The sequence below is a fragment of the Protopterus annectens genome, chromosome 13.part0 (genome assembly GCF_019279795.1).
Source record: "Protopterus annectens isolate FY-2018-M chromosome 13.part0, PAN1.0, whole genome shotgun sequence".
Taxonomy (NCBI): domain Eukaryota; kingdom Metazoa; phylum Chordata; order Ceratodontiformes; family Protopteridae; genus Protopterus; species Protopterus annectens.
The window spans coordinates 1,149,525,515-1,149,550,793 of record NC_056747.1 but is presented as its reverse complement, the minus strand read 5'-3'; the positions used below and the strand labels follow the sequence as shown (position 1 = coordinate 1,149,550,793).

The 25,279-nt window shown below is 41.8% G+C and overlaps 1 protein-coding gene across 3 annotated transcripts in view; it reads left to right on the top strand.

Annotated features, from left to right (window-relative positions):
- The window catches only part of PDK2 (pyruvate dehydrogenase kinase 2), a 243,586-nt gene that overhangs the window by 28,666 nt on the left and 189,641 nt on the right, over positions 1-25,279 (top strand). For 2 of the 3 annotated variants that reach the window (XM_044055143.1, XM_044055145.1), the window contains one exon: positions 13,273-13,344. The exons of the other annotated variant lie outside the window; for it this stretch is intronic. In XM_044055143.1, coding sequence (XP_043911078.1) covers positions 13,273-13,344 — 72 coding nt within the window. The remainder of the gene's footprint in view (positions 1-13,272; positions 13,345-25,279) is intronic. 3 annotated transcript variants of the gene reach the window in all.

Genomic DNA, 25,279 nt, shown 5'->3' with positions numbered 1-25,279 from the left:
GCCAGTTTCATATGTTAAAGTATCAGCAGCATATTGTGGGGCTAATTAAACAGAAAATTATGTTGATTCCTGACTGTGCTGAACAGAAAGATTTACAAGAGTTAATGCATTCTGCTGACCAAGTTGGTAACTATACTTTGCAGTGTGGTTTTGATGCTTTAGAAGCATCTTGAAGGGCTGCTGTCACTGGGTCTGTTCTTAGAAGGCATGCTTGGCTTAAGGAACAAAACTTGCCAGATCATGTCAAAGCAAAATTACTGGATGCACCCTTAAAAACCAAGAGTGCCTTTTTGGCAGTAAAGTAGAAGAAGTTCTCAAAAGGATGGAGGAGAAAGCTAAATCTATGCAAATTGTTAAAGAATTCTTAGAAGTGCAGCCACCTCGATTCAGTAGGCACTGGTCCTTTCCAGTCACTTCCAGGCCTTCTCAGTCCAAACCCAGGGCCAGCAGACCCCAAAGACTTCAGTCTTGGGTTATGCACAGATCTAAGCAGTGGGGTGCACCCACGTCCAAAACAGGGAGTAGTAAGCCAACCCCCTATGGTAAATTTTCACAATGACTTATCCTTAACTCCCCCAAGCCTTGCTCAAGTACTTGCACCTTTAGGAGGAAAACTCGCCCTGCATGCAAAAAACTGGGAATACATTACCCAAGACAAATGGGTTTTAAACATGGTCTCCCTAGGATACAGATTCCACTTCCACTCACTCCCAACCCTAATTGGATGGCCAAACCTCCCCCCAAACCAGTGGGTGGAGGCCCAAAAGCAAGTACTTTCTCTCCTCAGCATCAAGGCTATTCAACCTGTCCCAGCAGAACAAAGGGGACAAGGCTTTTATTCAAGACAAGGCTTTTATTCAAGACTGTTCCTAGCCAGAAAAGAAAACACCTGGCGTCCTATCTTGTTTTTGTCTATCCTCAACACCATTCTGGTGGTTTCAAAATTCAAAATGCTAACTCTCCAACAGCTGCTTCATATGCTAGCCAAGGATGCCTGGCTGGCAACCCTGGACTTAAAAGAAGCTTACCTGCACATCCCCATAAGGGCAGGCTGTATGCACTGTCAGTTCTCTGCACTTCCCTTTGGCTTGGACCCTTTGGCTTATCTACTGCTCCCAGGGTGTTCACAAAGTGCCTAGCTCCAGCCATTGATTTTTGCAGGCAGAGAAGTATTCAGATATACCCATACTTGATTGCCTGATTCAGGCGGAAAGTCAGAATCTGCTGCATCAGCACCTGGCATTTGTAAAGAGACTGCATTTCTCAGAGGAGTCCCTGCCAGGAACATCCTTGAAGCTGCAACCTGGAGCTCTGTACATACTTTCACCAAGCATTACCACTTGCCTATCTTTTATAAATCCAGAGCTGGATTTGCCACAGCAGTCTTACAGGGCCTGATTGCCAGCCCTAATGCTTCTTAATCGACCTCCGCCCATCCTTGGCTTTGGGAATCAACCCAGATGTGATGACTGCAACAGTGAAACACGAAGAACATAGTGCAGCTGTATACACTTACCATAAATGTAGATGTTTGAGTGTATTCACTGTTGCATTCATGGTTACCCACCCTCCAGCCCCCTGATTGTCTTTGCTTTCCCGTATCCTTTTTGGTTTGGCATATCTTATGCTATATGTATTTGCTTTTTGCTGGGGGTGTTCCACACCATATAATTCCTTCCTATTTTGGGGGTACCTGACATCTGGGGCAAGAAAAAAACGATGTAATGACGTCGGCTGCATGTTTTATACCCCTGACGACCTGACGTATATTGAATCTTTATGTGATGAAAAGCATTTAACAGGGAAACAAAAAAGATTAATGTACAATTCTGAACAGAGGTAGAGAGATACTTTGAAAGGACATTTGAAAGCTTTATGTGAAGAAGTTCTGGACATTGAAAAACTTTTGACAAAAGGTGTTTATGGACTGGACTGGTGGCTGGGAGCATATTACTGGGACTGGAGACAACCCAAAATCCTGTTTTTTGTTTTTTTGGAAATATTTGATAAGTAACCGTTACAAAATAAAATGTTATAGTTGTGGGGAAATGAGACACTATGCAAAAAGATGTGAATTGAAATGTAAATGTTATTTAATTAAATACTTAGGGTTTCAAGAGTTCTTACTTAATAGCTTTAATAATAGTTTTTGATTAGATTTGATTTCTGTTTTTGTATGTTTTTATATGGTATCTTATACGATGTGGGTTTGTGCATGATGTCAAGCTGGCATACTGCTGTTCTTAACAACAAAAGTTCCTTCCATTTCTAATTTGCATAATTAATTGGGCTTTTGCCGCCAACTTGGCTTATTAAATAGGGTGTGTTTGTGTATATATACTGATGCATTTTTAAAACTATCATAACCTGAAGAAGCGCACTTGTTAGTGCGTGAAAGCGCTTGTTTTTATTGAAATAAAACAGTTCTTATCATCATCGTGGTGGTTCCAGTAATTTGTTGGAATACTCAGCCGTTTGTTTTTTGCTGGTACCTTTGGATGCTTGTGCTTGGTTTCGTGCTATTAGTTTTGGCTCTCTTGCTTTTGCTCCTAGCCCAGCAGCACACGATGGATTCACTAAATATTGAACTTGATTACGTTCCGGGTAAGACTGATATCGTACCTAATTGGAATGAATTGTTTCATCAGAGAGAGAACCCTCTGCTTAATTATGATAACAAAGCTACTACTCCATCAGCAACTAACACCAATACAGAGAATGTGCAGGAGTTTTACATTGCTCTAAGGAGCTTAGAAAATGATTTGTACAAGCTCCATAGGCTTATCTGGCAAAGGAAGCATTTGGAGGCATGCCTACACTTCAAAGTCATCCCGCGAGGCATGCGGGTTCTCTGTATGCCGAGCTACGGAGAAGCGCATCCCGAGCTCCTTCGCAAATGGCAACAGCTGAACTTGGATTTGGGATACAATTACTTGAAGCTCCTCATTGAGTATTTCCTGCCGATAGAGGAGAACCTTATAAATAAGGTGGAAGGTGAGCACAAGATTCTTATATCTCAGTTCAAAAGTGACTTTTGTGTGACTAGAATTAATAATATGCTGAAGCAAGTGACTTTTTATAGTAATAAATTGGAGCAAACTAAGTTAAAGAAGCTGAAACGTGACTGTGATGACTTCCAATCTGGCCATATCTTCTTATGGCCAAGGTTTAATGAAGCGGCTACTTCTGGTGAAGTTAGTGACTTAAACAACATAACGGTTCATGATGCTAATAGCACGACTGGTAGGACTGAGTCTAACAATGATGTAACAAATAGTACGGGGTTGATTTTGTCACAACCCGATGGTGAATTAACATCGACCACCCCCTCTTTACCCTGTAACCAACAGGGTTTGAATCGCACTACTGGAGGAGCGAGACCCAAAGAGGTGCCACATTTGTATAATAATGATCATAAAGCTACCCATCCTTTAAACTCCCCACTACCATTCAAACAACGAGCGCCAACACGCTCAACAAGCAGGGGGAGAGGCAAGCGCAAGATATCTGGCGACAATTGGGGGACCAGGAAAAAGAGGTTTTAAATACCTTGTTCTTTAATATGTCTTCTAGAGAACTGACTGATACTGACTGCTCTGTATTGAACAAGGGGCTTTCTTTCATTCCCTCCCGAGGGAGTGAATTATCGGACACCTTGATTGCACTTCGCAAATTTACTAGGAAAATAGCCCTCAAGCTGCTTTTTAAAGATTCAGCAAATTCCGTTGCTGATCATGATACTGCGGAGCTAAAAAGGAAGAGCTTGTTTGTGCCACCATTACCGAACTCTATTGAAAGCTTTCAGAAAGCTTGTGAACATGACTTTTATATTTACTTTAGTGAAAAGCGACATAAAAAATTGTTTGTGAACTTGACTGCGCTTCAGAAACAGAGCTTGGATGCCCTGTGTAAAGATACTAGTTTAATATTTAGACCTGCCGACAAAGGGGGGGGTGTCGTAGTAATGGATTCTACGGCATATGATAACTGGATGTATGATATGCTCAGGAATGATGTTGCTTATTGTCCAATAGATAGATCAGAGGTAGTAATAATTATTAGGAATATCCATGATACATTATACGACCTCTTGATGTCCAGGTGTATTAATAAATCCCTGTATGAATACCTTGATATTGAAGCGCCCTTGATACCGTTAATAAAAGGGTTGCCCAAAGTACATAAGGATATATTTCCCCCACCCTTACGGCCGATAGTATCGGGCAGATTATGGGCCACTGAGAATGCATCCAAGTACGTGCAATCTAAAATTGGTCCCCTAGTTGAGAAAATATCTACAATCCTGAAGAATTCGTATAATCTATTGGATGACCTAAAAGAAGTGGCACTATTAGAAAGGGTAACATCAGAAACTCTTATGGTGACCTTAGATATCAAGAACTTATTCACTAGTATCCCGAATGATTTCGGTATAGAGGCAGTCAGGAAACATCTCAATCAGTATGATTATATTAGTAACAATGAGCAGTTTGTCATATGCACCTTGCTTGAAATGATATTGAATAATAACGTGTTTATGTTTCGGGATAATGTATATAGGCAGGCATGGGGGGTTGCTATGGGCACCCCTTGTGCAAATGCCTATGCGAACATAGCAATATATGAGTGGGAGAGGGAACATATATTTAATGAAGAGACCTTCGTTAATAGAGCTATTTATTATAGGAGGTTTGTAGATGACATTATCCTCTTTTGGAATGGGACCCTAGAATCCCTGCAGGACTTTGTGGAATATATGGGGAATACAACCTCTTTTTTGAGTTTTACACATGAGGTTTCCTTGACAAGTGTAAATTATCTTGATGTCTCCATAGTAAAAAGCAGTGAGAATGTTTTTCTTACCTCCTTATACAGGAAGCCCTGTTGGAAAAATGGGATATTACACTATGAGAGCATGCACCCTAGACACATTTTCCCTAATGTGGTTAATAATCAGATGGATAGGGTTGTTAAACTCTGCAATACTGATAGTGAGAGAGAACGTCTTCTACATCTCCAGGGGCAATGCTTTATGAATAGAGGGTATCCCACTCATTTGGCTATGAACTATAGAGGCAGTCATATGAATGTTCACGAAACTAACTTTGGGAAGAGATATAAGTTTCACCATCAAATTAGATCACAGCAAGGCAAGGTGCAATACGACATTAAATATACTAATGATGTCAAGTATATTAAAGAAATTTTGGCTAGGAACTGGAAATTATTAAGTATGAACAAGGAATTATTGAGTATAGTAGGCAAATATCCAACATTTAGATATAACAACTGTTTTAACCTGAAAAGGATGTTGTGCAAAGAAAAAATTTCATGCATACCTATAGATGTGAGAACTAACTATAGATTAGGAACATTTCCTTGTAAGAATTGCTGCATATGCAAGTATATCATTAGAGAACAGCTATATGTGGATAGGAAATTGGGTGTGATTTTTACCCCCAATTTTTATGCAACGTGTGACACCACTAGTGTAATATATTTAGCTACCTGTAATAGTTGCGATGCATTTTATGTGGGCCTTACAAAACGCAGATTTAAAGACCGTGTGTATAACCACATTTATGATATACGTAAAAAGAATGATAATAATGTATTGGCCCGGCACTGTCAGGAGTTTGTGACTCATGGCTTTAGTTTCAGGGTGCTTCAAATTTTGTACCCTAACAAACGTGAAGGTGATATTTTAGGAACCCTTGAATTATATGAATTAAGATGGATCTTGACACTTAGGGCACATTTAGAACCTGGCCTTAATACATCAGTTAGTATAAGACCAGCTCTTTTATAAAATTATGTTACTCCTCTAGTTAGAAATGTGATATATATTAGCTATTTCATGTGTATATTATGTGACATATTTATGATGATTTATTGTATATGAGTGAGTTGGTTTTAGAGTAAGTAAGTATATTTGTTCGGCTGGAATGTTATGATCTTTAACCTGTATCTCTTGTTCTCCATACACACATTCCCCCCCCCCTCTTTGTGTCTTCTTTCCCTTCCTTCTTTCCTTTTCCGTGTCTTTTTTCCTTCATCCCTTCCTTCCTCATCTTTCCTCCCCCCTTTTCCCTCTACTTCCCTTCCTCCTTTTCCCCTCCATTTCACCTACTCTTCCCCTCCCCTCCCTCCTTGCTCCCCCCCCCAAATAAACCCTCAAACCAACCCTTTCCTTTATTCCCTCCTTTCTTTCCCTTTCTTCCTCTTTTCTCTTCTACTTTTTCTTTTATTTTGTCCTTGCATATTTATATTTATTTTTATTTTTCTCCCCCTTTTTTCTTTTTTCTTTTATTCATCTTTCTAGCTAACACTCTTAGTAGATTGTGCAGTGTGATTGTGCAGTATGATGTTATTTACTCTTTTAGTAAGAATGCCATACAATTTAATTAAATACTTAGGGTTTCAAGAGTTCTTACTTAATAGCTTTAATAATAGTTTTTGATTAGATTTGATTTCTGTTTTTGTATGTTTTTATATGGTATCTTATACGATGTGGGTTTGTGCATGATGTCAAGCTGGCATACTGCTGTTCTTAACAACAAAAGTTCCTTCCATTTCTAATTTGCATAATTAATTGGGCTTTTGCCGCCAACTTGGCTTATTAAATAGGGTGTGTTTGTGTATATATACTGATGCATTTTTAAAACTATCATAACCTGAAGAAGCGCACTTGTTAGTGCGTGAAAGCGCTTGTTTTTATTGAAATAAAACAGTTCTTATCATCATCGTGGTGGTTCCAGTAATTTGTTGGAATACAATTCTGAACAGAGGTAGAGAGATACTTTGAAAGGACATTTGAAAGCTTTATGTGAAGAAGTTCTGGACATTGAAAAACTTTTGACAAAAGGTGTTTATGGACTGGACTGGTGGCTGGGAGCATATTACTGGGACTGGAGACAACCCAAAATCCTGTTTTTTGTTTTTTTGGAAATATTTGATAAGTAACCGTTACAAAATAAAATGTTATAGTTGTGGGGAAATGAGACACTATGCAAAAAGATGTGAATTGAAATGTAAATGTTATGAACTTGGACATTTATGGATGCATTGCAAAAATGGAAATAGGAAAAAGAAACTGAGGAAATGATCAAAGAGAAGATATTTTTAGAAGTAGTAGAAATGGAAGAAAAATTGGATGAGAAAAAATAATAAAGTTCATGTTGAAGGTTGTGAAATAAGTGAAAACAAACTGGGAGGAAGTAAAAGGGACAACATTCTATTGGTAAAAGAAAAATAATTTTAATGGGATAAAAAGATAGGAAATAGACGAAAAAGAATATATACAGCTGAAAACTGGGGGTTGGTATAATGGTTAAGGTATTTGAATCACAGACATAAGGCATGAGGGTTTTATTGTCACCTTTGGGAAGGAAAGTTGGTTAGACTTAGAATGGCCTATTAAAGCTAGCTCAGTAGTTGGCTATGAATTTATGAAACTGAGTGTAGGGAAAAGGGGAAAATGAAAACTTTATAAATAGAGTGCACTCTGTAAATGTGAATAGTGTTAGTAGTATAGTAACGAGAATAGGAATTTTGGAGTGGTGTAATGCATGTTATGTAGGACAGCAGATTTTTAACAAATGAGAGGTTACAAAACAGAGAAACTACGGGGAAGAAACCATCTGGAATTTGGGAATTGAGGTATGTTCTGGAGTAGCTGTATTTTTGTAGAAATGCAGTAAAGATATTTGAGTAACTTTTTAGCAAAATGGGAGAAGTAACAATTGTAGATTTAAAATGTAAAGAACAATCATATACAATGTTAACATTGTATGTTTTTACTAACGGCAAAAAAGGGAATGCTTATTTCATCAGATTTTAGATTATGTACTGGTAAATCTGAATATTGTAATAGCAGGATACTTTAGTTGTGATTTAAGAGGCAAGCGTGAAAATACATGATGTTCAAAGTTAGAAGGTGTGTTAAGTTAAAACTTGGGGACAAAAATTCATACAACTGAAATAGATTATTTTATAGTATCAGAAAAGGTAGTTGAAACAGGATTTTCTGATCATCCTTCAATATGGCTAGGGGTAAAGGAAAACAAGGAATAAATAAACATTGGCAAAGGAATAAAAACGATAAATGAGAAAGCATGGAATTAAGGAAAGAGGTTAGTAATAGTTACTGAAAGATCATATTACTATGAAAACATTATTATATAAATTGGTCTGAATGATGGGTGATAATTAAGGAAAATACAAAAAAAATGTTTTTACAGTGGCAATATGATGTGAGAAAGTAGAGAGAAAAATATAAAAGAACGTATAACAATGCATTGGAAGATTATAATTATAGGAAGTACTTTGACAAAAGAAGTCAAGAAAAATACAAGAATTGTTATATAAGCAAAGATATTTTTCAAGGAAAAAGGGAAAGCGGTACTTAAATTAGTAAAGGAAGTTGGTGTAATGAGAGGATTAAAAAATGTAAAAGTAGAAATAGAAAGCGCCCAGGAAAAGGTTATGAATATTGTAAGAAAAAGAAGGTAGTGAAAAAAGTGGAAAGTAAAAAAAAGTTAACTGAAAAAGAGAATAGTCGTAATGAGCTTGTTAAGTATTAGGACAAGGAAATCTAAATTCAGCTGCAGGCCCTGATGGAACGGGGGTATGAAATGTATAAAAATTTAAGGGGTGGGCAAAAAATATATATTTTTAAAGATTTTGATTGAATGGTTAAATGAAGATTTTTATGTATAAATTATGTTCATAGGTTGGTACTAGGCTATCGGCCCTAGGGCCTATACAAGCCTAGCTATAACAATCCCCTGGATATTTCTTCCCACAATATTTACTTCCCTGGACCCCTGTCTGGCAGGGCGGCTGACGTGATCCCAGGGGTGAATTTCATATCTCCTATCCAATTATCAAGGTTCCTTTTGAAGAGGGCCAAGGAGGCGCTCTGCTTGAAATGTATGGACAGTCTGTTCCAGAGTTTGGGGAGTCTCTGGGTCAGGATCCTATCCCTCCAGCATGTTTTATTCATTGTGATGACAAGGTTTAGATCCCTGGAGCGTGTGGCTGTGTGGGATTGTTATTCATTGTGATGACAAGGTTTAGATCCCTGGAGCGTGTGGCTGTGTGGGATTGGGATTTCTTTAAGTGGAGCATGTCCAACAGCTCATGGTTTGACATGGCTGTGTGTGTTAAGCAGTGATCTCCTCTGAGTAGACGATATGCCACAGAGTATAGCTGGAGTTTTTTTAGTTGGTCAGCGTAGGGTATCTGCTTTAGGCCTGTGATTCTTTTAGTGAGGTATTTCGGCAGCCTTTCCAGCTGTTGAAGATGTCTTGTGAGGTACATACCAAACGGGGCGTTGTACTCTATAATGGGTCTAATGAGGGATGAGTAGAGTGGGACAATGACCTCCTTTTTTCTGGATGAAAAGCCCTTAGTGATGAGGTGTTCCACATAGAAGGATTTCTTGACTGTTGTGGCGATGTGGTTATCGAAGGTGAGACCACTTTCGGTGTTTAGTGTACTGCCACCTATGTGGTAATTCATGGGTACATGGTTTTTCCTAAAGGGGATAACTATACATTTCTTGGCATTATGCTGGAGCCCATAGCTCTGGCACCAGGCATCTGTTTCTGTAAGACCCTTTTGTAGAATATCCACATCATTTGGAGATTCACTAATGGCTCCCAGTTTGCAGTCATCTGCGAACTTTGTTAGCCAGAGTCCCTTATTGTTGGCCTGTATGTCAGAGAAGTAGATGCCAAACGAGAGCGGTCCCAGGACAAAACCCGGAGGTACTCCACTTGTCTGGATCTGGATTTGGAGTAGGCTGCTTTTACAGCCTGGGTTGTGTCAGTAAGCCAGTTGGCAACCCATCGTGTGTCGTAGGGATTAATGCCCAGCTTTGTACGTTTATCTGTGATTCCAGAGTGGGGGATGGTGTTGAAGGCCTTGGCGAGGTCCAGATAGGCTGTGTGGACCCCCTTACCCTCGTCCACAGCTCTGGAGACTGACTTGAAGAAATCAGTTAGGTTCAGGAGACCAGATTGGCCCTTCACAAACCCAAACTGGGTGGGGTCCAGTGTTTGTAGGTTGCCAATGTCTTTGTTTATAAGTTCCACGATAATGCGTTCCATGCCCTTGCAGATCAGGCTCGTCAGACTGATGGAACGGTGGATCCCTCCTTGTGGAGTGGGATAACTGTAGCTGTGCGCCACTCAGTGGGCACGAAGCCTGAGGTGAGGCTATGATTAAACATGAGACTTAGGTGAGGTGCCAGTTCATTTTGTAGTTCATGTAGTACACAGCCCGGGATGTCATCTGGTCCCATGGATGCAGTATTCTTAGCTTTGGAGAGTGCGGTTTGGACCTGTGTGGCCTTGATTACTGGAATTTGGCAATCTTTTGGTATTGAGATGGGCCCTTTAGGGGATGAGAGGGGGATGAAGTTGGCACTAAATCGATCTGCCAGGATATTGGTAATATCCTTGAGATCAGTGTATTTAATGCCATTCTGTTGTAGCTCAGTGCATATCTGAGCATTGCCATTTAGATTCTTGACATAACTATAGAATGCCTTGTGGTTGTCTTTGGAATCTTTGGCAGTTTTATTTTCCTAACTAGCTTTGGAGGATTTTATGCGGGGGTCTCACCTTCTTACTGAGGCTGGTAAGGGAGTTTTTTTGCATCCTGGGATTTTCCTCTTTTCTGCAACAGTTCCTTTCTTCTCTTGTATAGTTTGTTTATGGCAGGGGGACAACCAGATTGGCTTCCATTTTTTGGAGGAGAGCGTCTTGGTCCTCTTTGGGATGGCACGATTCATGCACGAGTGGATGTGCTCTTACAGTGCCTTAGTGTAGGATTCAGCAGTCGAACCTGCATGAGTGTCATGAAGTTTGTCACTTCAGACTTGAATAGCATGAAGTTGGCTTTGGAGAAGTTTTTTACGGAGGTTTCCTTACTGGGGTGGGGTGGGGGGTGTGTGGATGTCAAGGGTGATTTGACCTGATCAATGAGGGGGTGACCACTGGTGTGGAGCATCTACCTCCCATGTTGGTAATGACCATGTCTAGGATATTGGAGCCCCTGGTGGGACAATGGATTAGTTGATCCAGAGCGTTGTAATTTATGAATTCCAAGAACTGTTGGGAAAAGGTGTTGGTACCCAAGTAGTTTTCCCAGTTAATGGCAGGGTAGTTGAAATCACCCAGTATTTGGTTGTTTCGTTGTATCTTAATATTTTCCAGTATGTTTAGAAAGGTGTAGTGAGAATCCTGGGGCATGGTGGGGGATTTGTAGCAAGCTACAATTTGGATGGCAGTCTTACGTAGTGTTAGTTGCACCTGGAGAATTTCAGATGCATTGTGTTGGGCAACTAGCCTGGAGGTGTGAATATCGTTGGTGAATATGGACACTGTTCCACCTTTACTGTTTCGGACTTGGTTTTGTGGGCGAAAAATGTGGTAAGAGTTGTAGCCTGGTATTGCAGGGGTGCTCTCTGGAGCCTTGAACCAGGTCTCAGGAGGTACGTCTCAAGTCATTCACTCCAACATGGACAATGACAGAGTCGTAGTTGTACCTGTTGTGGAGTGACTTGAGTGCATGCGTTATGTGGCGGATCCTGGCACCCGACAGGCAGCTGACTTTAATTTTCTTCTTGTTCAGCCTGTTGAATAGGACATCAGTGTGCCTGACTATAGTCTCCTATGACTAAAGTGTTGGGTACGTTGTCTTGCCTTGGGGGCTGTTGTTGGGTGGCACACTGGTTGTGACTGGTGTTTATTTGTGTTTTAGCTTTGGAGGTCCTTATTGCTTGGGCAGGTTAATGTTAAGGGCCTCCGCATATGTGGGTTTAGTGTTGCTATGTGTGGGTTTTGAAGGGCTATGTGTTGCTTGAGGTGTAATGTAGGTGTTAACCTTCTCCTCTTGACTGTCTAGCACAATCTTGGCTGGAGTTGCTGCATTGCCCCAGTATGCCTAGATTCACCAGGTGGACGGGAAAATTCACCGAAAGCTGACCCTTGGACATGCCTGTTAGGTGCTTTGTAAAGTGTTTTCCCTTACCTTTGTAGTGGAATACTTAAATTCATATGGAAGAAGAAAGAAGAGAATTAAAAATGAGATGATTATAAGATCTTTATGGAAATAATACACAAGAGATTTGAAATTAAAATGGGAAATGTGGAAGGTAGTATATGTAGAGTAAGGAGGAAGGGTTGTCAAGAATTATTAATGATAGCAAGAGAAATTGTGGAACCGAAGAGAAGCAAAAATGATAAGAGACCTTAGTAAGGCATTTGACACACTTGGACATAAAAATCCTGTGGGTAATAATCAAAGAATGTAATATAAATGTGAAAGTTAGGAAATTATGTATGTCAGCAGGTCCCTATCAGGTTATCTTAAGTTTCAAAACTTTGAAAGTCATATGGTTGGGACAATATGATCAAAGTTTTGAATGGAGATAGAGGTACAAGGCAGAATGGAAAGTTGCCTTTTTCTGCAATGCAGTGCGATCTTGGAATTTGTATTTGCAGGAAGTGAGGGGAGTGCAGGGGGCTTACCCCCCTGCAAAAACCTTACAAATAGATTTTTTTAATTTATTTTTATTTTAATGTTCAAGTCCTGAAACTGGCCTCGGCCATATGAATTTCGAAGTTTCAGAACTTCAATAATCTGACATTGATCCATGTCAGCATATAGTAATAATAAAGTAAAAATATTTGTAAATGGCTGGTTAATCCAAGAGGTGCATGCAAGAGTGGTGTAAGACAGGGATGCCCAATGAGTCGTATACTCCTTGGAGTAGTTATGAATGTGATGGTATGTGAAATAAATTACAAAATGAACGAGGCAGGGTATAAACATCTGAAAGGGTTAAAAATTCCAGTTCTGTTAACATATGCAGATGACACTATTATAACTGAAAAAAATAGTTTGGATAAATCATTTGCATAAATGTGTGTTTAGAGATAAGGATGCCTTTAAATAAAGAGAAAAATAAAGGTTTAGGTTTACATTGAATGAAATGTCTGTGTTAGATATAACCTTTGGGAATAAAGATGTAAATAGAATTCCGTTTTATTTATTTTTTTGTGTGCACTGCTTTTTGTTTGAATTGTTAAACTGCTACAGAGTTCACTAGTTATTGTTATGCTGGTGCTGGATGTAGTACTCTGCAGAAAGGATCCACGGGTAACACCTTTTTATTTATAAGGTAAGGGAGATCAGGACTTAAGACAACATGGCTGCTGTGCATATGAAATGGCTGACTGTGATCCTTGTTTCTTTCTCTAGGTATGTGCAGTCTCTCCTAGACCTTATGAATTTTCATGACAATAATCCGGAGGACCCTGGTACCTTGGAAGAGTAAGAAGGTTTTTCTTTCCTTTACTTGCCAAAAAAATGGTTCCCTCTGCTTTGCAGAAGGATAACCTGTGCTCACAGGTTCTCAGACAGTATTATTTTGTATTTTTCAGCTTCCGCTAAAGACATCATCAGTGTACAGGTGATTCCCACAGTAATTAAATAGAAAACAGTAATTCTGATTAATTTTGTTGCTTAGTTATGAATGTGTAGCATTTTATGAACTGTTGGTACTTACAGTTGCTTTTGGGTAATATTTCTTGAGTGTTCACCTCAAGATTCATGTGGCCTTAGGGCTCATGAAAAAGAGAGGGTGGGAGAACATGTGAGATCATGGAGGGGCTCTCCATGCTTTATAGGTAATGGGGTAATAAAAATGTCCTCTGTAATTTCTTTGAATTTCCCCCGTCTTGCCCCTTTGCAGAGTTTACCTGTGGTAATCCCCTCGACGTCTTAACATAGTGACCTTCCCAAGTGACTGTTCCAGATTTGGCAATCTGCTCTTTGGCCTTGAAGGAATGGCGGTAGTTTATGAAAACCAGGCCCTTACCTTTCTTTCCAGACCCCGACTTGAGTCTGTTTCATTACAAGTCCCAAGACACCAGCACATCAGAAAGGCACGTACAGCAGCTGTAACAGTTCATCTTTTCTGTCTATGGCTCCTGCTTCTTTGATTGTTTGATAAATGCTGGAGGATACGTGACAGTTTGCACTTTCTAGTAAAAAAAATGCATCATTAGTTCCCTTGTGCACGTTCTTGTCTGAATAGTAAGTGATGCTTTTAGCCCTCCAGACTTGTGTTTGAGTGAGATTTTAAAGACTTTTTATATAAGCAGTCCAGATCCAGGTTCTAACTTCCACAGGACCCTCTACAATTTGTATTTATTGTTTTTTTGAGCATCAGTGAACAGTAGCTTGTCCATTATTTGGTGTGTGCTGTGTAGGTCATGTCCTAGGTTTGTAACAATGCCTTAAGTTGGTTTTCCATTCTGTCCACAGCATTACTTCATATTCATATTACCAATGAACTCAATCTGGGCCAGAAATCCAGCAACATGTCCGTAATGGATAATTGCATTGTCTGTGTCCAACTTAACTGATTAAGTTCTATATGTATAATACGTGTGTGTGTGTGTGTGTGTGTGTGTGTGTGTGTGTGTGTGTGTGTGTGTGTGTGTGTGTGTGTGTGTGTGTGTGTGTGTGTGTGTGTGTATATATATATATATATATATATATATATATATATATATATATATATATATATATATATATGTATATATATATATATATATATATGTGTGTATATGTATATATATATATATATATATATATATATATATATATATATATATATATATATATATGTATATATTTTATATATATATATATGTATATATATATGTGTGTGTATATATATATATATATATATATATATATATATATATATATATATATATATATATATATATATATATAAAAATATATATATATATATATATATATATGCATATAATATAGTGCATCTCTGTACTTCATTTTGTAAGTGTTTTTATCCCCACCCTCTGCAAAAAAAGGAAGATTAGATGGGAATTCACTTTCTCTGTTCTTGTTTTCTCAAGACATGGGCCTGGCATAAGAAGACCCTCTGCTGTAGGAAATTTCAGATGTAGAAGCAGAGAAGATTGCAGTGTTGGAGCAGTAGTGTAATGTCTGCTGTGTTGTAGTAATTGTGTGCCTCCCCGACGAAGCAAGCCGCTTTTATATTAGATAGAAAGACCTGTATGTGTGTTCATTTCAGCTTTTTACAGGAAGTCATGGTAATTCTGTTGGTAAGGGGACATTTGTGTTAAGTTTAGGAATAAGGTCGGTCGGCCAATAATGCAGTTTGTTTTATGTGTCAAAGTGTGCAGTCAATTTGTAGTCCTCATTCATTTTTCTGCCTTCCTGAGAAAGGAATCTTAATAAATTGCAGCAAAGTCCTAAGGTATTTCATCATTTTGCAACCCACTGAGGTTGCCCTTTAAAAGTCTTGTGGATGTCTACTAGTGCTCCCAGACATTTGAATATGGAAACCTGTTATTAGAGCCTACCCATGGGGGGGGGCTGTTGTTTCTAATCATAGTTGGATTTCTTGACATGTAGGTAAACACAAAGACACTAAAATGCAGACAAGATGTAATTCCTTTTATGTGGACCAACGTAAGTAATAAATACCTACTTGTTAATCAGGAAAGCCCACTTGACTCACAGTCCCCACCTATGCATGCCCTAGCAGCAGTAACTAGTTGTGACTAGCTTGAGGTCAAACACTAGACAGATAAGGGCTGAGGAAGTCGAACCCTGTACCACAGGAACTACAGCTCGCATCCCTAACCCTTTTCTTCATCTGCTAAGTAGTCAGATTTTGTGTAGTACAGTGATGCTTATGGTAAACGTAACAGACAGATGATGTTCATCGTGTTTCACTGTTGCAGTCATGACTGTAGGGTTCTCCCCTGCCGGCAGACAGTCCTCTGTTGGCCAGAATCCCAAAGTCTAGGTCCGGAGTCGGCTTTTCAGCCATGCTCCCTGAAGTCAGAGCGCCAGGAGTACAAAGCTGACAGCCGACGCCATGTTCTCCAGTCTTTCTTGCAGTGCGGTGATAGCAGTTCGCAAGTGCCGGTCGGCTGACTCCTGACAATTTTTTATAAACGTACTTCAGTCTGAAGACTTTCTTCTCCTACTCAAAGCTAAGTACCCCGTTGGGGAAACTTTTTTCTTGCTCCAGTCCGATGTCAGAAAAAGTTAATAATTGTATTTCATGTGGGAAGCAAATACCTCATAAGGATTTTCATTCTTACTGTATTCCTTGCTTAGGCCCTGACCACGATGTAGCTAGTTGTCGGTTTTGTGCTAGATTCAATCAACGTATGATTAAACGAAGGTACGATTTTGCATTTCATTACTTCGGTAGGCGTTTTAATTATAAAATGTCGTCGGATACGGTTCCGGCTACCGGAGTTCACAAACAACACAAGGATAAAGACAGGCCTCCGAGGTCCAAATCAGACAATGTTGTACAAGCAGAGCCAGCTTCAGGTTCGGCCGTCGTCAGTGAGGTGCTTTTGCAGCCCCTGTCGTCGGCCATTTCGGAACCGATGGCCGAAATGGACTCCCATGAGGAGCCAACTAGGCCTTTGAATATTTCTGTTGCAGGACCTTCGGACAATGCTCCTTCAGATGGGTCCGGAGCCGCTGTGCAGGTACCGGCTTCCGAAGGGGTTTTCAAGCCTACTCAGCTTCTAATAAAGGCAAAGCCAAAGACAAAGGCAAAGACTCCTTCCAAATCAAAGACTGCAGCCCAGGCCTCTTCTGATCCGGCACCCAAGTCTCAGAAACAGTTACTTAAGATGGCGGAGGACTTACTTACTATGATTAGGGGTTCACATCCCCCTCCAGATAAAAGGCCAAGGCAGGAAGTTTATTATGACTCATCTGATCGGGCTTCTGTTTCTTCAGTTTCTTCTTCTGACCAGGAATATTCTTTCCCTCCTTATGAGGATTCTGATGCTGAGGAATCCATTCCTTCAGCTTCTCCCCCTGAGGATTTCTCTTTTGGGGAAACTTTGCATGAAATGAGGGAACATTTTCACTGGGAAGGACATGAGTACTCGGAATCTAAGAAAAGACTAAGGGATTTTCTTCTTCTTCCCCAACATAGACCCCTGGCTATTCCTCCTATTTTGGATATTGTGGATGATGCTTTTTCGGAGGCTAACTTAACTCCTGACTCTCTTTCTCCAGCTCCTGTTAAGCCAGACAGATATTATAGGGTTCCTGATTCCCACCAGTTTTTATACAAGAATCTTACTGCTGACCCTGAAACCATTTCTCAGGGTCCTAAGGGGGTTAAGGCTGCTTCTGCTAAAAACCCCATTCCCACTGAGAAGGAGTCCAGATCTTTAGAAAGATGGGGCAAAAAAGTGTACACTTCTGCTACTTTATCTATTAGGGCTTTAAACTGTCAGTTTCATGTGCTGAAATACCAGCAATTTCTCCTGTCTGTTTTAAAACAAAAGCTAACTTCCATTTCTGTCTGTGCAGATGATAAGGAATTACATGACTTAATGCATGCCACTGAACAAGTTGGGAAGCATGGTTTACACTGTGGATTTGATGCCTTGGAGGCTTCTTGTAGGGCTGCTGCCTCTGGCACAGTCATTAGAAGGCATGCATGGTTAAAGGAACAAAATTTGCCAAATCAAGTAAAAGCTAAATTATTGGATGCTCCTGTTCAGCATAATGTTTTGTTTGGATCTAAAGCTGAAGAGGTGATAAAGAAGATGGAGGACAAGGCAAAATCCATGCAAACAGTTAAAGATTTCTTACAAGTACAGCCACCCAGATTTAGTAGGAATTGGCCTACAAAAAATTGGTCCTTTCCAAATTTAGACAGGCCTCAGAGGGGTAGATACAGACGCTCCCGAGGAAGGCCTCAAACGCAAGCCTCTTATAGACCAAGACAGTGGACTGCTTCCACCCCTAGGGGAGGAGAGGACAGGTCGCAAGCTCATAGAAAACAGACTCAATGACTCCCTCTGTTGGGCTGCATGAACTTCTTGCCTGGATGCCCCTCTCGGAGGAAAACTTTCTCTTTTTCACCTAAATTGGACTCCTATAACCCAAGACAAGTGGGTTCTGGATGTGGTTTCAAGAGGTTACAAATTCCATTTTCATACCCTACCAAGACCAAGCGGATGGCCAGATCTTCCAAAACATCAGTGGTTAGAGGCCTTAAACCAGGTGGAAGCTCTCTTGGCTATGAAAGCCATAGAACTAGTTCCACTTTCAGAGATGGGACAAGGTTTTTACTCGAGGCTCTTTCTAGTCCCCTGGAAGCAAAATTCATGGAGACCCATTCTGGATCTGTTAGTCTTGAACACTTTTCTCGAGATACCAAAATTCAAGATGCTTACTCTACAGCAGCTACTTCCAATGCTGACCAAAAATGCATGGATGGTAACTTTGGATTTAAAGGAGGCATATTTACACATTCCCATCAGGCAGGAATGCAGAAAATACCTCGGGTTCAAGGCCGGATCGAGGCACTATCAATTCTCTGCATTGCCCTTTGGATTGTCTACTGCACCCAGGGTCTTCACCAAATGCCTGGCTCCAGTAGTAGCTTATTGCAGACTCAAGGGAATTCAAATTTACCCTTATCTGGACGACTGTCTTATTCAGGCAGACAGCAAGGATGTCTTACTCCAGCATCTAGAGTTTGTTCAGAATCTTCTCAAGTTCCTGGGATTCACTGTAAACATAAAAAAGTCAAATTTGACACCCTCACAACAGATAATTTTTCTGGGCACTTCTCTAAACACAACAACCCAGATGGCATTTCTGACATACGAAAAACAATTACAGCTGGCTTCAACTTTCAAAACCTTGGCAACATTAACTCTGCTATCTGCAAGGAGATTCCTGCAGGCTTTGGGTTACGTGGCCTCCTGCATCCTTCTCGTACCATATGCAAGACTACATATGAGGAAAATACAGTGGTACCTAAAAAGTGTATGGTCTCAGCATTGCCACAGTTTAGACATACAGATCTCCATCCTGCCTTGTCTTCAAAAGGAATTCCTTTGGGGGTCCAAGGCATGTACTCTAAACAAAGGAAAACCCTTCTGTCTGCCTCCTGCCACTCAGATACTAACCACGGACGCCTCAGATTATGCATGGGGAGCCCATTTTCAGGGCAACTGTCTGCAGGGCCTTTGGACAAAGGATCAGAAGCACCTGCATATCAATTTAAAGGAAATGTTAGCCATTCAGAAAGCTCTATTGGCCTTCGGGAATCTTCTACAACCAGGACAACTACTGATACGGACAGACAACACCACAGTTATGTGGGTAAACAAGGGGATCTCATTCCTATCCCCTTTGCAGACTAGCCATGAATCTTTGGAACACAGCTCTAGCTTGCAAACTGGACCTTGAAGCTCAGTTTCTACCAGGGAAGCAAAACTTCCTGGCAGACAGTCTGAGCAGAAACCTATCGGACCCACGAATGGATGCTGGACACGAAATATTCAAGATGATTACAGCAGTCTGGGGATGTCCTCACATAGACCTCTTTGCATCCCACCTCAATCATCAACTACAGATTTTTTGCACCAGGACATTCCACGAACTAGCTTGGAAAGTGGATGCACTATCATTCAGTTGGAGAAACCTCTCGGGGTATGCCTTTCCACCTCTTCCTCTTCTTCCACGGGTATTATTAAAGATCAAACAGGACAAGCCCAAGATGATAATCTTGCTGGCCCCAAATTGGCCTCGACAGTCTTGGTACCCAACACTGAAAAACCTTTGTCTAGAGCCCCCTTGGGTTTTACCAGACACCGAAACTTCTGTCCCAACACCAGGGTCAGGTTCTGCACTCCCATGTCAAAACTCTCAGCCTGGCGGCCTGGTTAATCCAGGGTCTTTGATTCATTCTCTCCTACCCAAGCAGGTTATGGATGTCATTTTAGAAGCCAGACATCCTAGCACTAGAAAATCTTATGCAGGAAAATGGAAAATATTTTGTTCCTGGATGCAGGCTCAGGATTCTGATCCTCTTATTCCTAACATTCCTCTGATTTTACTTTACCTGACAGACCTCTTACATAAGGGTCTCTCTTTCTCTTCCATAAAGATACATGCCTCTGCTATTTCTGCTCATTATAATACTGCCACCAGCTCATGAGACAGTTTGTCAGAGGAGCTAAGAACTTAAGGCCCCCTAGATCCCCTCGCATTCCTGCTTGGGATCTCAACTATGTTTTGGAAAAACTCACCTTGCCTCCTTTTGAGCCTGCTGCCACATCTGACATCAAGTTTTTATCTTGGAAGACAGCTATCCTGTTAGCTCTGACCTCTGCCAGGAGAGTTTCGGAGTTGCAAGCTCTCATGGCTGTGGAACCTTATATTATTTTTCATCAAGACAGGGTGTCTTTAAGGACTAATCCTACTTTCATGCCTAAGGTGATTTCCAAAGTGGCTTTAAATCAAACTATTCACTTGCCAACTTTTTTCCCCACTCCTCAAAATAAGGGGGAAAGGATCTTGCATTCCTTGGATGTACACAGACAACTACTTTTTTACCTGGACAGAACCAAGGACATCAGGAAATCAGAGCAATTGTTTGTTTCTTATACTTCAAGTTCCCAAGGTAAAGCTATTTCAAAACAGACCATTTCCAAATGGATTGCTCATGGAATCAGATTTTGCTATTCACACCATGGAAAGCAAATCACAGGGACTATAAGGACTCACTCTACCAGAGCTGCTGCCACTTCAGCTGCCTTCCTCAGAGGAGTTCCTACCAAGGACATTTTGGAAGCTGCAACTTGGAGTTCAGTGCATACTTTTTCTAAGCACTGCAATCTACCTCTTTACTCTAAGTCTAGGGCACGCTTTGCTTCTGCAGTCTTGCAGGGCCTTTTAGCCGCCCCCTCTACTTTATGACCACCTCCCTTTTATTCTGCTTTGGGATTCAACCCTACAGTCATGACAGCTACAGTGAAACACGATGAACATAGTACAGTTGTGTACACTTACCATAAATGTAGATGTTCGAGTGTCTTCACTGTTGCAGTCTGGGTTTCCCTCCCTCCTGTCCCCTCTTATTTTTTCTTTTGTGTGGTTCCTTTTTTCACCCTTCTTCTGAGGTGTATTTGCAAAGGGTATGGGATCTTACTTATTTTGGAACTCCTGACATCTGGGGCAAGAAAAACTGGAGAACATGGCGTCGGCTGTCAGCTTTGTACTCCTGGCGCTCTGACGTCCGGGAGCATGGCTGAACAGCCGACGCCGGACCCAGACTTTGGGATTCTGGCCGACCGAGGACTGCCTGCTGGCAGGGGAGAACCCTACAGTCATGACTGCAACAGTGAAGACACTCTTAACATCTACATTCATGGTAAGTGTACACAACTGTACTTTCTTTGTGTTTCACTGTTGCAGTCATCACCTGAGGGGTTATCCCTGATGTCCTTCAAGGATGCATCTGCAGTCATCACATATGGGTTGTCCTGCCTCAGGCAGCCCTTCGGTCGGCCGGATTCCAAAGTCTGGGTCTGGCGTCGGCTGATGTCGCCCCTTCCCCGACGTCAGAGCGCCTGGGATATAAAAGTGTCAGCCGACGCCATCTTCCTCAGTCTTTCTTGCCGCGTGGTGCCCGAAGCAGAAGCAGTTCACAAGTGCCGGTCGGCCAGCTCCTGTAATTCAGCTAAACCGAAGACTTCAAAAGCTAAGTACCCCGTTGGGGACTCTTTCTTGCCTCAGCTGATGTCAGATAAAATTAATAATTGCTTAACTTGTGGGAAACAAATACCTCATAAGGATTTCCACTCTTACTGCCTACCTTGCCTAGGCCCAGACCACGACATCTCGGCCTGTTCTGCCTGTGCTTCCTTCAACCGACGCACTATAAGACGTCTGTCGGAGTTTGCAGAGGAATTTTTTGGGGCTAGTTTTGCTTACAAAATGCCGTCGGAGACTCTGACTTCACATTTAATACAGAAACGGAAGGACAAGGACCGACACACGCGGTCCGCGGTTTCGGCTGAAACCACGGCCAGGCCTACCGCGAGTGTCTCGGTCTCGGCTGAAACCGAGTCCTTGGTACTACCGTCCACCGAAACCCTACAACTAACAACCTCGGCCCCGGAGGCCACTACTGCATCGGTTGTTGAATCTCCTTTGGAATCTGGTGTCCAGGAACCTTCCGACACCATTCCCTTAGACAAAACTACTCCAGCACATGGTGCAGCCAGGCCTCCTGCATCCATGTCTATTAAGGCATTCTCTAGGGCTAAAGCTGCTAAACACTCAAAATCTATGCTTCCCAGGGTTATCCCTCAGGGACCCACTGCAGGTTCTCAGATCCTTAGTCTAGCAGAGGACCTTATTTCATTAATTAGGGGCTCTCAGCCTCATCCGGACAGGGGCTCTCAACCTCCTAGAGAAAAAAGGCCCAGGGTTGAGCCCTCTGATCCCCTCTCCTCAGATGAGGCCTCTGATGGCTCTGCTCTCTCGGACTACCAGGAGGAGGCTTTTCCAGCCTACGAGGATTCAGATGCAGAGGAATCTATCCCTTCGGCCTCCCCTCCTGAAGAACTGTCTTTTGGGGAAACACTGCACACTATGAGGGAGCATTTCCAATGGCAGGGCCAGAAATTCTCTAATTCCAGGAAGAGATTAAGGACCTTCTTGCATTTGCCTCAGCATAGACCTTTGGCTATTCCCCCTGTTTTGAATGTCATTGATGATGTGTACTCTGAATCTAGCACAACCCCTGACACTCTCCCTCCGGCTCCTGCCAAACCCGATAGGTACTACAGGGTCCCGGAATCACACCTTTTCCTTTACAAGGCCCACTCTGCTTATCTCCCAGGGCCCTAAAGGGGTTGCAGCTGTCACTACAAAGAATCCACTCCCCTCTGAAAGGGAGTCCAGGGCTTTAGAGCGATGGGGTAAAAAAGTGTATACTTCTGCTACCCTTTCTATGAGGGCTTTAAACTGTCAATTTCATATGATACAGTACCAAGAATATTTGTTAGATGAATTGCATAAAAAGTTGTCTTCACCTGAACCCCTAGATCGCAAATCACTTCAGGATCTGGTACATAACTCTCAACAGGTTAGCAACCACTTCTTGCAGTGTGGTTATGATGCATTGGAAGCTTCATGTAGGTCAGCTATGACAGGTGCAGTCATATGTAGGCATGCTTGGCTGAAGGAACAATCTCTGCCAGACCATGTTAAAGCAACGTTTCTGGATGCTCCACTGGAAAAGCAAAAGTTATTTGGCTCCACTGCTCAGGAGGTCTTAAAGAAATTTGAAGAAAAGGCAAAATCTGTACAAACAGTCAAAGATTTTATGCAAGTCCAACCACCAAGATTCAGCAGAAATTGGCCTTCCAAGAACTGGTCCTTTCCAGACACAGACAGATTTCAGAGAGGCAAGAACAGGAGTGCCAGAGGTAGAGGGCAAGCTAAAGGCTCCTACAGAGGATGTCAATGGCAGCATCCCAACCAGAGAGGTAGTGCAGGGCCTACAACTGCTGCACAAGGACAGACTCAATGACTTTACTTTGACACCGCCAACCAGGGCTCAATTGGAAGCACCTTTGGGCGGAAAGCTTTCCTTATTTTCAGAAAATTGGCACATTATTACAAGGGACAAATGGACACTACAAATAATAGACAAAGGATACAGGTTCCATTTCCACACATTACCGAAAAGAAAAGGCATGCCAGACCTGCCACCAAATCAAAGGGCAGAGGCTTTGAAACAAATCTCCAACTTAATGAAAATGAAAGCAATAGGAAAGGTTCCTCTCTCAGAACAAGGTCAAGGATTTTATTCCAGACTCTTCCTTGTTCCAAGAAAAGAAAAGCAATGGAGGCCTATTCTCGACTTGTCCGCACTAAATACTTATCTCATTGTGCCAAAATTCAAAATGCTGACTCTACAGCAACTCCTTCCCATGCTGGGCAAGGGGTCTTGGCTGGTAACTCTGGACCTCAAGGAGGCATACCTGCATGTCCCTATCAGACAAAGCTGCAGAAGACACCTCAGATTTCTTGCAGGTTCAGAGCATTATCAATTCTCAGCATTGCCCTTTGACTTATCTACTGCGCCCAGAGTATTCACGAAATGCCTGGCATCAGTAATTGCACACTGCAGACTTCAGGGGATGCAAATTTACCCATATCTGGACGACTGCCTTATACAAGCAGACAGCCAACAAATTTTGGTAAAACACTTGAATTATGCCATCTATCTTCTCCAGGCCTTGGGATATACAGTCAACATTCACAAGTCAAGACTTGTACCATCCCAAAGAATGACTTTTCTGGGTGCGGATCTAGACACAACCACCCAAATGGCTTTCCTCACAGAAGAAAAACAAAACCAACTACCGGATTACTTCAAAAACCTGTCAAGACAAACTCAGCTGACTGCAAGAAAAATCCTGCAGGCCCTGGGTTACATGGCTTCTTGCATACTTCTGATTCCTCAAGCAAGGCTACATATGAGGAAACTACAATGGTACCTAAGGAGTTTATGGACTCAGCACAGTCACAGCCTGGAAACTTTGATACCACTCATCCCATGCCTTCAAAGGGAATTTCTGTGGTGGGCTCAAGCAAGCCAGTCAAACAGGGGTTTGCCCTTCAGCAAACCAATAGCCAGCCAAACCATTACAACGGACGCTTCAGACCACGGATGGGGAGCGCACATGGAAGGAAGATGCATTCAAGGACTATGGTCACAAAAAGAGCTACGCATGCACATAAACCAAAAGGAAATGCTGGCAGTGATGCATGCAATCGAGGCCTTCAAGTTATTTCTACATCAAGGCCACCTGCTAATAAGGACAGACAACACTACAGTTATGTGGTACATAAACAAGCAAGGAGGCACCCATTCCTACCCTCTTTGCAGACTGGCAATGAATCTATGGGAACTTTCCCTGACTCTCAAAGTACAGCTGCAATCCCAGTTTGTACCAGGAAAGGACAATATACTGGCGGACAGCTTAGGCAGGAACATCATGGATGCACACGAATGGATGCCGCACCCAGACATCTTCCATCAGATAACACAATCATGGGGAAGACCGGACATAGACCTCTTTGCCTCCCCACACAATCATCAGCTGGACAAATTCTACACAAGGACATACCACCCTCAAGCATGGAAAGTGGACACCCTCTCTTTCAGCTGGAGAGCTCTAACAGTGTATGCATTCCCACCTCTTCCATTAATGACCAAGGTCTTACTGAAGATCAGGGCAGAGCAGCCAAGAGTGATTCTGATAGCTCCGGACTGGCCAAGACAGCACTGGTACCCATTGCTAAAGAGCATGTCACGGACAAAACCATGGCTTCTGCCACAATGGCC